This window comes from Apaloderma vittatum, unplaced genomic scaffold (assembly GCF_000703405.1).
Source record: "Apaloderma vittatum isolate BGI_N311 unplaced genomic scaffold, ASM70340v1 scaffold45031, whole genome shotgun sequence".
NCBI lineage: Eukaryota > Metazoa > Chordata > Aves > Trogoniformes > Trogonidae > Apaloderma > Apaloderma vittatum.
In genome coordinates, this window is record NW_009698225.1 from 22,138 (window position 1) to 34,928 (window position 12,791).

A 12,791-nucleotide genomic window follows, 5' to 3' on the forward strand; every position below is an offset into this window, starting at 1 on the left:
ACAACTCAGTTTGTATTTCACTTGGATGGTTTTCATTAAGGTCTGTTTTCTCTGTCTTTTCACTCTGGTTTTGAGTGAGTGAACTCTGTTGCTTTGAGGATGAGTTGTACTGGGCAGTCATGCCTATGTGAGTCTAAAACTCTTCTCACAAGATTATATATATATCTGATGATCTTATATGAAGAACTTAGTGAAGAGCCTGGGGCAAAGCTCTTTGTTGGATAGAATTATTTTTCTCACTACCACGTGCCTCCAGAGCAGGGTCACACTGCCCAAGAGTACAGACCGTGTCACCTGACGAGGGTTCCCAAGCTCTAATATGATTACTGCACTGTCCTAGGTGACCCAGAGGCCAAGCTCGCATAAGATGAGATGTCTTTTCAGGATTAGCTTTGTCCCAAAGGATCCCATTGATCTTTTAAGAAGAGATCCAGTTGCTTTTGAATATCTTTACGTACAGGTAAGTGAAAGCACAGCCATTGTTAGTGTAAAGGCGAATAGAAAGATACTTGCACTCAGTGTGTATATGGGTTTGTATCTTCACATAGAAAAGTGTGGTTGCAATAAATCCTGGCTTTTATTTCTGCTGCATAATGCCAATGAATGCACTTGGGGAATGTGCAAATCTCTATCATCTGCATAGTCCCATTTCTTCATAACTCTCTCAAATATAATGCTTTGATATCTTTCCAAAATATATTTGACTTTAGAAAAGAGTGAAGCTGAAGTATTTACTGATAGTTATTTCTGGTACTGTAATACCAGATAGAAATGGTGTCTGAAAAGGAACTTCCAATAAAATGGATGAGAAAACTGATGTACAAGCAATGTGGTTCTTCTGGGTATCTCACCAGGTAGAATCCTGCTACCCTGAATCCAGATATATTGATACCCTCCCAGCACTCTTTGTGAAATAGATTTACTGTTCTCCCCAGGACGGATGAGGAGAGCTTAGACCAAAATGCTTGTGCCTTCTGCTCTTTGGCAGAAGTATGTGTGTTCTTCAGAAGTGCCTGTATCCTGGTGAGCATCTGACACTTCTGAAAACAACAGTCCTACCTTTAGCATGGTCCTGTTTCTGAGTTTGGGGTTACTCTTCATGCAGTGTTAATTGGGAGGGGGAAAAAAGAAAAGTAATTTATTTTTAGTGCAAGATTTTTGAACATGATACTCCCTCTACTGGTTCTTTGACAGAGCTGTAATGACGTGGTTCAGGAAAGATTTGGACCAGAACTGAAATATGACATTGCTCTGCGGCTGGCTGCATTACAGATGTATATTGCAACTGTGACCACCAAGCAAACTCAGAAAATTTCCCTTAAATATATAGAGTAAGTTGAGAATGCAGTGTGTTCTTTAAAAGTGAAACATCAGGAGTAACTCGTAGATTCATTAAGGTTGTTTCTTTAATATACCTGTATGCATGAACCAGGTTCAGGTTCATTTTTTGTCACCGATACTGATTCATGTATGTTAAGAGCTGTAAGTGTGGACCTTTTGGTTCATTTACATTTTGTTCATTTGTTTAAGCATGTGAAATAGCGTATGTATGTAAATAAGATTAACTTATTTGCTTTCAGTGATTTAATGATCAGATCTAAGTTTATTTGGTCTGAATCCTAAGTTTTTAGCAGAGATTATTATAGTAAGATTCAGATAATTTCTTGGTTCAGAAAACTGTAGTGTCTTAGATTCCATTTGTAAGATTTCTTAAATACAGAAGTATCCCAGTAGGCACCTGTTTTATGTTGGACAATATGTGTGTGTAACTACAAAGAAGAAGAAAATTTCCAAAATGCAACTGTGTGTAAATTTGGTTGGATTAAAGAAAACCCCCAAAACAACTAAGCCAAAACTTTTGTTCTTGTTGTTGTTTAGTTTACTTGCAGAATGGAAATAGTAACCGTTGCACACTCAATATTGTAAAGTTTATCCGCCTTACTGATGAACATGTTATATTGTGTCCTGTTAATGAATCAACAAAAATAATTACTTACAAGTGAAGAGTCAGTCTTCTATCCAAAGGGATGCTTCAAGCAGAAAAGAAAATTTATTAAAAGGAAGGGGACTGGTGTTTTTTGAGGGGGTAAAAAACCCAGAAAATACAAGTGACAAATGCAATGGCTGTCTGCTTCATATATTATTAAAAAAGCCTAGAAAATAAAATTAAATCTGTGATTCTGTTATTAAATCTATTATTTTAGTTCTCTGGTGGTACTTGCCTATGTAATTTAGTGGTGTTTACCTTTAAACATAATAACTTTAAACATAACAACTTAAAACTTCTGAATGGCGTGATGGAAGAGATAGAAGAGGATTCTATGTCATTTGAAAACATCTTTTTCATTAGTAATACATAGCTTTAATATAGAAGATAATGTGTTATTACAGAACTCTGGACTTTAACAACTCTCCTGTTTTCAGGTATTCATTCGCTTGGCATCATACTCAGCGATCTTTAGATAAATAATCATCAGAGGAATGTGAAATTAAATATATGCCTTTTATTGCAGAAAAGAATGGGGATTAGAGACTTTTCTTCCATCTGCTGTGCTGCAAAGCATGAAAGAAAAGAACATAAAGAAAGCACTTTCACACCTTGTCAAAGCAAATCAAAACCTAGTTCCTCCGGGTAAAAAGGTATCACATTTGCATCTTAATGGAAAATATTTTTTAAAGAACAGAAAGAGTGGTGTGCATGGGAAACATTTAAAGTTAATCCTTTGGAGAAACACCTAGCTATTATATTTTCAGAGATTTAACTTCTGGTGCTCAGTACAACATATCCAAGAACAATTAAAAATAATTAATTATAACCCAACTAAATTATCTTCGTAACTGGAGAACATGAGAGAACTGCTTATTAATACTTCATGTGTGATAAAGATATGTATTTTTAATTCATTTAATGCTTCCTATTAATGGCAGCCTTGTTAGGAAAGTTACTGTTTTCTCTCAGATGCTCTCATCTGAACCATGTTAACCTATGGGCCTGACATAAATGCTGTTTTTCGAGATTGTTCTCCATTATGCTATAAATAGAGACTTTTCCTTGGCCATGATCTAACTGGATAGGTGATGGTCCTTACAGTAAATGACCCTACTTGCTATAATAAAATGCCTTTCTTAGCACTAAGCTTTCACTTCAGCTGGAAAAAGCATATAGAGGACAGTGTCTCTGAAAAAAATGCTTTTGTTACGTGCATACAGCTGAAGTTTAAACACCATAATGAGGTTTATTTATACAAGTCATCTGGTCTCTCTTTGTAGTCAATGGAGAGAAACAGTCACTTACAGGGAGCGATTCATCCAATCCCACATTAGAACCAAAAATAGGTCAGGTGACTTGTGTCCTAGAAATGCCTATATCTCTCCATGGACTATAAAAAGAAGCTAAGAGCTACTAGTTGAGACATGAGTTGAATTCTGCTTCACAGCATTTTGTGTCTGAGCTTGAGCTGAGTAGAAACCAGCAGAACTCCTGTTTGGAGGTTTCAGATCATATCATGACTATGGACTAGCTCTATATATTTGACCTGCAATGCTCAGGAAGAAAGGCCACCTTCTTCACTGAAGCACTGCACGTCTCCTGTGCTAAAGCTAAATAATGCCAATGGCTTGTTGTTTATCCTGATAGTGTAAAATTTGGTTTATTTTGGAAGCCATCGCTGGTGCAGGCCTTACAGGTGATGACAGTGACATACAGTGTAGATTCGTGGTTAGAAGAGAGATTGCAACAGCCCCTTCCTGAAGCAAGCAACCTCTTACGATTTTGCTTTGTTCTTTCTAATTTGCACTTTGGAAACATGTTGTGTGCCCACTGGCTTTTTTAGCAGATAGGTCTCAGAAACAAAGCATCTAAGCTCGTCATCACCTTCGGGCTCCTTTGTAGGTACTAACGCAGGAACAGGTTTCTTTCTGGAGTCTTCTCTCCCTCCACATGAAGGAAAGCCTGTCCTTCAGGGGAGGTTTAGGTTGGATCTCAGGAAGCCCTTCCTCACGGAGAGGGTGCTCAGGCACTGGGATGCACTGCCCAGGGCAGTGGTGGAGTCACCGTCCCTAGAGGGGTTTAAGGAGAGGCTGGATGTGGCACTTAGTGCCGTGCTCTGGCTGATGTGGTGTGGAGCCATAGGCTGGACTTGATGATCTCAGAGGTCTTTTCCAGCCTCAGCAATTCTGTGATTCTATGATTCTCAGGATTCTCCCATTTTTTTGCAATCTCCATGTATTTCTCTCCTAACTGAAAACCTCATGAAGAGAAGGGGAAAGCACTACCACTGGATGCTGTGCTTCACGTCCACGTCCTTCTTGGTGTCTAGGAAGACCTTAGGATAGGGGCTCTTAAAATGCTGTTCAAGATCAGATAAGATTTTGAATTATAAATCTAGCAGCTGTAATGAGAATAGCAAATGAGATGAGCTTGTTTTATGTTTTACAAGGATTCACACACGAAAAATGTAAGGTTTGGGTCCAGACTATTGGGGTGAAATGAACTGTTTCTTGTTTACATTCAGTCTCATAAAATATTTCCAAGTTGGTTTTTTTTTAAAGTAGGTAGTTTAGGAAAAAAGGATATATGCAATGTATGTATTGCATTATATGCTCGTATGAATTGATATGCTGTATTTAACTTTCAGATTTATTTCATACTAAATACAGTGGGGTTTATTTAGTATTTTATGTTGAAAAATAGGAAATGCAGTAATGAGGTGGAATAATATGCCATATGCCACAAGTACCTAGAAAAATGTCATACACATAGCTGGCAAGAGCAGATTCTTTGTTTACTTTCTCTGTATAGGTACATAAATGTTTAAGAACTGACGGTGATTATGAATGGAAAGCTGTGTCTAGCCTTTAAATCCTTCAATGAGCAGATGTTTAATCTGAGTAATTTAACATTTTCCCTTCATTGGAGCAATTACAATATTCTTGCAGTGCTCTGATCTACCCATACCCAAGTCCCCAGTGCATTTTAACTAAGCAAGCAAGATCTTAATTTTAAAAATTAAAGTGTTTCTCCTCATTAGAAACTCAAACATCTAATGATTTAGTTTCAGGTTCTGAAGAGCTGCTGTTCTCCTTAGATTACACAAATACATTTTCTATGTGAATTTGGTAATGTATTGATTTCCACCACTACCTCTTAGACCTGTTTCTCCTTCCCTAGCTCTCTGCTCTGCAAGCCAAGGTCCATTATCTGAAGTTCCTCAGTGATCTGCGATTATATGGAGGACGTGTTTTCAAGGCAACACTGGTGGTAATATTTCTCTTGAAATAGTCTCTTCTGTTGATTTTTTTTTTAGCCAAATGCCTTTTTTTCAAAAGCTGGACCATATATTTTTCTTTAAAAGTTTAGGTTCTATTCATACACTTAAAAATCATTGTCATTGGGCATTGTTATTGTTAATTTTATTATTTTCATCTTGAAAACAATATTCCTGTTATAATTTGAATTTTACTGGGGATTTGGAGATAGGTAGCACCTTTTTGGCTAATAGTGCCATGCTATTAACTATAACATACTGAAATTATTAATCTGGAAAACTCTTAATGACAAAGATTTTCTTCTAGTGGAAGCAGAGCCCACCAATCCATCTGTCTGTCCATCCAACTGTCCATGTAAAAACTAAAGTGTAGTCAACATCCAGCAGCTGATTCCTTTAATTTGCTTTAATTTTTAATCAAGTATGCTCCTGTATATCATATTTTCTTAGAAAAACATTATAACCTTTAAGTAGAAGTGCTATGCCGATGTAGCTCCATGAAAATGAAAGGCAGTGGTGTTTTCTGTCACTATGAAGTACCTATTGTGTTTTTTACTTCTACTTTTTTTTCTTTTTCTGCTAAAGCAGGGAGAAAAGCGTTCAGAAGTGACTCTGCTAGTAGGGCCACGGTACGGAATCAGTCATGTGATAAACACTAAAACAAATCTGGTGGCTCTCCTGGCAGACTTCAGCCATGTGAACAGGATTGAGATGTTTACAGAAGATGAAAGCAGTGTTAGAGTGGAGCTGCATGTCTTAGATGTAAAAGTAAGTTTGTTGTTCATTTGTATTGGTATAACATCTTTAAATAACTCTTTGTCTTTATTTGAGTATTTGATCAAGCTATACTGTTCTTAAAATTTTCATGCCAATAATATTCTGAGGGTGTGTTCTTAGCTCTTTTTGGTCAGAGTGCATGTAGACTATGGCTTGGGCATTTGAGGGGCCATTAAGGATGTACCAGACTGGTGCTTTGCAGCATTTGTATTCTATTCTGATAATTCTCTTGGCTAATGCCAGGCAGCTCGCTTTGTTGCTATCTTCCATGATTTCCATGGTGAGGTGATGATGAAATTTGCCTTCTTTTGAAGCTCCTTGAACCCCTTGAAGGTGCTTCTAGTGTAACAGACAATATTACTGCCATTAGAGAATTGCCAGCTGCATCAGACCTGTGTCCACTGTAATCCAGTGTTCTATCTGCAAAGTTCACTGCAAGTAACTGTGTAGCAGTTACCAATGAAATAAACTGTAAAAAGGCAAGATTTTTTTCTTAGCCCTTTGTGCATAATATATGTGCATAATATATTCACAGACGCTCTTCATCCGCCTATAGTAATTCAATTTCTCTTACATCCCAAGTAACACTTCGCATCTGTGGCATCTAGAGGCAGTGAGTGGAGTTTTGTATATTATATTATCCTGGTTCTTCTCGGTGTGCTTTCTGTTTGGTTTTGAAGTGAAAAGCTTCACAGACTGTCTAGACCTTTAATCAATATAGTCAGAGATTGAAGGAAGACTTCTCACTATACTTGAAAATTAAATGTTCTGTTAAATTAAATAGAGCCTAACAGTTCTTTTTGCTTATCCAGCTATACACAGAAAACATACACAAGGAACTTTTTACTAAGTTTTTGGTTTGAATGCTTTAGGTTTATTAACCTACAACTGTTCCCTTGTATTTAAGTTAATGTAAAAAACAAATTACTGTAAATCAGACTAGATTCTCTTTGATAGAAACTTAAGAGAAATGTACAGGTTGGCAATCACAGCATGTTTCACCTTACCTAACAGTGATAACATCTGAGGATTTCAGGTTACTTTACCTGCATTACTGTGCTAAACTCATAGCCCTCTTGTGAGAAAGCTGTTACCACATTTTAGGGATGGAGAAAGTAATATAAAAATTAAATTCTTCCCACCTGCTCATACGTAGAATGCAGCACTATATGCCATAGTATTACGTATTACCATGTTATTATTTTGCTTTATATTGTAATACTGTTACTGTCTTATTGCAAAGCTATCTCCTTGCATTTTGACACATACAATCTTAAACCCAGAGAGACTGGCTTAACATTAAAATTACAAGTCTAGGAGGTGCTGGGTGGAATTTGACAGAAAAATTGGGCCACAAATAGAGTTTGTTAGTGTGTCCTGTGGAGGACATGCAGACTTACACAGGTAGGTGTCCTCAACTGATGTTTTTATTCCTTGGCTTACCCTGAGGTAGCAGTTTCATGTATCCAGATTCTGAATATGCCAATGTATGTCATATGTGCCATTATTTTCTTCATGAATAGATGACTAAACAGTTCATATTTTTATTACATTTTTGGTTCTTTTTAATGTCTTTTCAAGCATGTATCACTTGGCAGAAGCAGACAATAAAAGTTTGGCTGTCACAGGACTGCTCAGCAGATTAACAGTAGTTCACAGTGCTGTTTTTGGCAATCTGAGATTTCTGTGGACATCATCCATTTCTGTCAATCACTGCCGAAAATTTGAGATGAACATAGCATTTCCAATGTTAGTTTTTAGTAGTCACTCGAAAGAATGGAGATTAATTAGCCCATTGTATGTTTAATAACTTATAGTTAGCTTTTATAGATATAGGTGAATGCTTTGAAAAAAAACAGGTGTTGAATACGAGCTCAAACTGAAGGACAATGTACTTTAAAGGAAAAAGTACATAAATTTTTCCACATTACTGTAAAATTGTTCATACAAGATTCAGGGCAGCTGGGGTATTTTCACCTAAGATCATAGAATCATAAAATCATTTCAGCTGAAAACGACCTTTAAGATCCTAGATTCCAACCGTTAACCTAACACTGACACACCCAGCACTAAACCATGTCCCTAAGGACCACATCTGCACATCTTTTAAATAGCTCCAGGGATGATGGCTCCACCACTTCCCTGGGAAGCCTGTTCCAGCACTTAACAACCCTTTCTGTGAAGAAGTCTTTCCTAATATGCAACCTAAACCTCCCCTCATGCAACTTGAGAGCATTTTCTCTTGTCCTGTGGCTTGTTACTGGGGAAAAGAGACCGACGCCCTCCTCACTACAACATCCTTTCCGGTAGTTGCAGAAGCTGCTGCAGTACAGGCATTAAAAAAAAACATTATCAGGCCTGTTGTGGGTTTGGTAGTAAGCTGTGATCATCAGTTATGTTTTGGCCGCATCTTCCATCAGACTCAGTTGTCTTTTTAGTCAGAAGGGGCTGAGTAAGTTGGAGAGATATCCTTGTTGCATATAACATTCCTCATTGAAAAAATGATGCAGGTCCCTGCATCTGTCTTGTGACAGTGGGCTCTGCATGACAAATTATGATAAATTGTCACAAAAGTGCACATAGCTGTCAGTCACTACAAACTGTGAGTGGTAAAATGTGTTGTCTGTACTATAATTGCTATCTGTATATCATGGTAAGGTCTTCATTTTTATTTCCTCTCAAGCAGTTTTAGAGGCTAGCCACCTTAAAATAAATTTGAGAAGAGCAGCTTTTCATGTTAAAAGCTACAGAGACATGAACAAAAGTTTTAGGCAAAGAAATAGGTAAATTATGGTAAAAGAAAAGGGAATTAAAGAATATATTTCACATGGATGTCTCAGCTTTGATGCTCGCTGTCATGGCACCCATAGTTTTTCAAAGCTCTGAGTTCTCTCATTTTTCTTAGGCTTAACTTTTTTTTTGTAAATGCTTTGAGTTTTTCTTTGCTGATCTCACATCTGAAGATCTTGCTCCATTCTCTTTGTCTCTGTTTACCTGCTTATTTTTTCAGCACTTGTATTTTCAGTAGTGCCAGGCCACAAAAGCTGTCATTGTAATATTCACTGTCACTGTTGTACCAGGTTCTTCTCCCTTCGCAGTTTCAGAGTAACGGTGCTTTGGTGAAAATAAATCTATCTATGCCAGAAAAAGATGGAGCAAGAGTCTCAAGAGTCTTATAATGGTTAGCTTTATTCAGAAAGAGACAAAAATTGACTGTTAAAATGTCCTCTTGGACTTCTAGCTTACTGCAGCTCCAATTTTTCCTAAATGTTTGATAACTGTTTGATACTGGTAGTGAGGAAAAATTCTCATGTGTATTTTTCAGTGTAGTTTTTGTGATGTAATTGCTTTTGCTTCCATGTAGTAGTATTGTCTGCAGGGAAACAGACTGAGCCGGAACAGCCTTAACTGAGATTTGGTTGTATTCTTCTTAGCCTATTACTCTACTGATGGAGTCCTCAGACGCAATGAATCTTGCTTGCCTAACGGCTGGGTACTATAGACTGCTGGTTGACTCAAGGCGCTCAATATTTAACATGGCCAACAAGAAAAATACAGGAAGCCGAGAAACAGGTATTTGTTGAAGAGTATGTTAACACTGGTCCAATGTGAACAGCAGAAGCCAGCTTAAGCTAGTGCACCTCCACATAAACAGAAGACTGTGCCAAATGAGATCTGATTTCTAGCTCAGACCTAGCACCACAGTATACCAGTTCAGCTTTGTAATGTTCTAATATACAGACTATGATAGCATCGTAATGGTAAAATGAAGGAGGTGATGAATGTCTTTCACATTGTAGTGAAACAGATTCAGTGCTCCCTGCGAGTGTTATTGTTTCATATTCTTTTTTTTTTTGGTAAGAATACATATGGTGTTGGAAAAAACAGCTGGGGATTTCGATTCATGTTACTATTCCTGGAACAGCATTTGTTCCTAGCTGAGGTTTAGTTTTGTGCTTAAGTACAAAAGTACTAGTTAAACTCTAGGTCACTAAGTCAACATGTTTAACTTAGAGCAGAAGTGAATCTGAAAGTGCTTTACTGAAGTGTTTGGTGGCTCAGCTGTCCTATTCAGAGTGTTGCTCAGTGTTAACAAGTGTTGTTTAAAAATTACATGAACTTGCCCTTTGATTTCACAATGTTGATTTTATTTCACCATGCTGTAGGAACTGAAAATAGAGGGAAGCATAGTCTGCTTGCTTCTGAATGGAACTATATACCAAAAACTACGACTTTTCTGGCTGAAGGAGATCAGGAGACTCAAGTGTCCTTTGCTGATCCAAAGCAGAAGGCCATAGATGTTTCTGAAAGTCTGTTATGTCAAAAAGAGCACAGACATCTGTACATAGAAAATACTTACAATTCAGTTGGATTTGATCAGCATCTGGCCAAGCAAAGTGAGCCCACTGAAGCAGAAGAAAGCAGAAATTTTAATCAGCCTTCACTGCTGTCACTCTCAGGATTGGAATCTAGCAAGAAAGCACAGGATTCCCCAAGGGGAGCAAAAGTTTCTTTTATATTTGGAGATCACAATTTGGATGGTATCAGTCCCCAGAATCTTGGCTATGAAAGGCTTTTGGATGAAAGTCCAGAACTACTAGAAAAACAAAGAGCCATTTATATTGGTAATGCCAATGACATTAAAGGCCTGGAGTTGTCACCAGATGCTGAAAGCATTCAGTTTGCTACAAATTCTGTTTATGCAACTATAAACGATGGTAAAATATTTGGAGCTGCAGAAGGGATAGAAGAGCCTTTGCTGCATGATATTTGTTATGCGGAAAATACAGATGATGCCGAAGATGAAGATGAAGTAAGCTGTGAAGAAGACATTATGGTAGGAGAAATCAATAGGCCTGCTCTTCTCAGCCTTTCTGGTTCTAGTGATGACATTATAGATTTGACTTCACTTCCACCTCCGGAAGGTGATGATAATGAAGATGATTTCCTATTGCATACCTTAAACATGGCCATTGCTGCTCCACCACCTGGCTTCAGGGACAGTTCAGATGAGGAAGACTCCCAGAATCAAGCAACACAGCCTAGAGACAACAAGGAGCAAGCCAGTAATCTAGGCAATGATGACATTCCAGTGTCGCTTATCGATGCTGTCCCTACTAATACAGAGGGGAAGTGTGAGAAGGGGCTAGATGATGCTGTAGTCTCTACACTTCAAGCACTAGAAGCTTTGGCTGCTTCAGAGGAACAGCAGACGAATGACAATTCAGGTTCTTTCACCATAGTTACATTTATTCATTGAAAACCATTCCATCTCATCCATTTAGCTTTGGAAATACTCCATTTCATGAGGGTTGGTTGTGTTTTTTTGTTTTCTTTATTTTTTTATTGCCATCATTTTGCATACATCATATTCCATATTATTTAATGGAACTACCATTATGTTATTAAACTGCCTCTCCCGGGAACTGTGCAATAAAGTCAGGGTGTTCTTTCAAAGTGTGTTTTTGTCTCTAACACACCCTCTTTGCTTGTCAATTATCCAGGTGCTTCAGCTGCTGTCATTTAATTGACTCTTATTTTTTGTGGCTTGCAGGTGTAGCTATCCTGCGAGCATATAGCCCTGAGTCATCTTCAGATTCTGGCAATGAAACAAATTCCTCTGAAATGACTGAAAGCTCTGAACTAGCCACAGCACAGAAACAGTCAGAAAACACTGCACGTATGTTTTTGACCACAAGTGAAGGCTACCAACCCCTTGTGGAAGAGCAGACTGAATTTCCCATCGCTAAGAATCAGGCTGGAGGGCCAGGCATGAAGCCCTCACAGCCCCTGGCTGGTCGTCAAGCTGCAGAGCTACAGTCAAAAGTTGTGCCTTCAAAGCAGATTCTTCATTCGGATAACATGGAAATGGAGCCAGAGACCATGGAAACAAAATCTGTCACTGAGTATTTTAGCAAATTGCACATGGGATCCTTAGTATATTCTTGCACTAGTAAAAGGAAAAATAAGATGACAGACAGTGAAGTAAAAGCACCCTCTGATGGCAACGCTACTGTGAAAAAGCAACAGGGAACTAAAAAAGCAGAGACTGATGAAGATCTAAAAGCTAAATTTGGAACTCTTTCAGCAAGAGACAGTCAACGCCTAAGCACTTTTAACGTGGAGAGAACTGCCTTTCGCCAAAGATGGTACGCTGCCGATGATGGAGCAGCAGATAAGCCAAGCCCAGAAGCAGCGAATGGGAAGACTTTTCCGCGAGTTCCTGTCCTTGGTAAAACAGAAACTGACTGTAAGGATGAAGTGCATCCTGATGTGGATCAGGATGGTACCTCGGGGCTTAGGCAAGATGAAAACTTTCTGTCAGATATGACTACCATGTCTTCAGCCAAAGACCTAAACGAAGCAGAAGATACCGATTTATCTGCAGATGACCATCCCTCAAAGCTTCCAGAAGCTGAGCAGAGCGTGGCTAGACTTTGTGAATATCACTTGGCCAAGCGCATGTCATCTCTGCAAAGTGAAGGCCATTTCTCGCTGCAAAGCTCTCAGTGCTCTTCGGTGGATGCAGGATGCAGCACGGGCAGCAGCACGTGTGCGACCCCTGTTGAATCTCCTCTTTGTACCTCTGATGTTAAGCACATTATCTCTGACCCATCAATGAAGGGCATTGCCTATATTCCAGCAGATGAAAGAGCCGCCATTCTTCCAAACCACGGAACGACATACAAGGACCTGCACCAGCAGCCCGAAGCCGTGTGTCACAGAATGACGGTGCCCGTTGTGCAT

At 38.6% G+C, this 12,791-nt stretch overlaps 1 protein-coding gene across 1 annotated transcript in view; it reads left to right on the forward strand.

Moving 5' to 3' along the window:
• FRMPD4 (FERM and PDZ domain containing 4) overlaps positions 1 to 12,791 on the forward strand; it is a 33,655-nt gene that overhangs the window by 18,222 nt on the left and 2,642 nt on the right. The window contains 8 exon segments of the mRNA XM_009877913.1: positions 341 to 460; positions 1,195 to 1,331; positions 2,514 to 2,640; positions 5,171 to 5,260; positions 5,853 to 6,035; positions 9,479 to 9,617; positions 10,211 to 11,272; positions 11,599 to 12,790. Coding sequence (XP_009876215.1) covers positions 341 to 460; positions 1,195 to 1,331; positions 2,514 to 2,640; positions 5,171 to 5,260; positions 5,853 to 6,035; positions 9,479 to 9,617; positions 10,211 to 11,272; positions 11,599 to 12,790 — 3,050 coding nt within the window.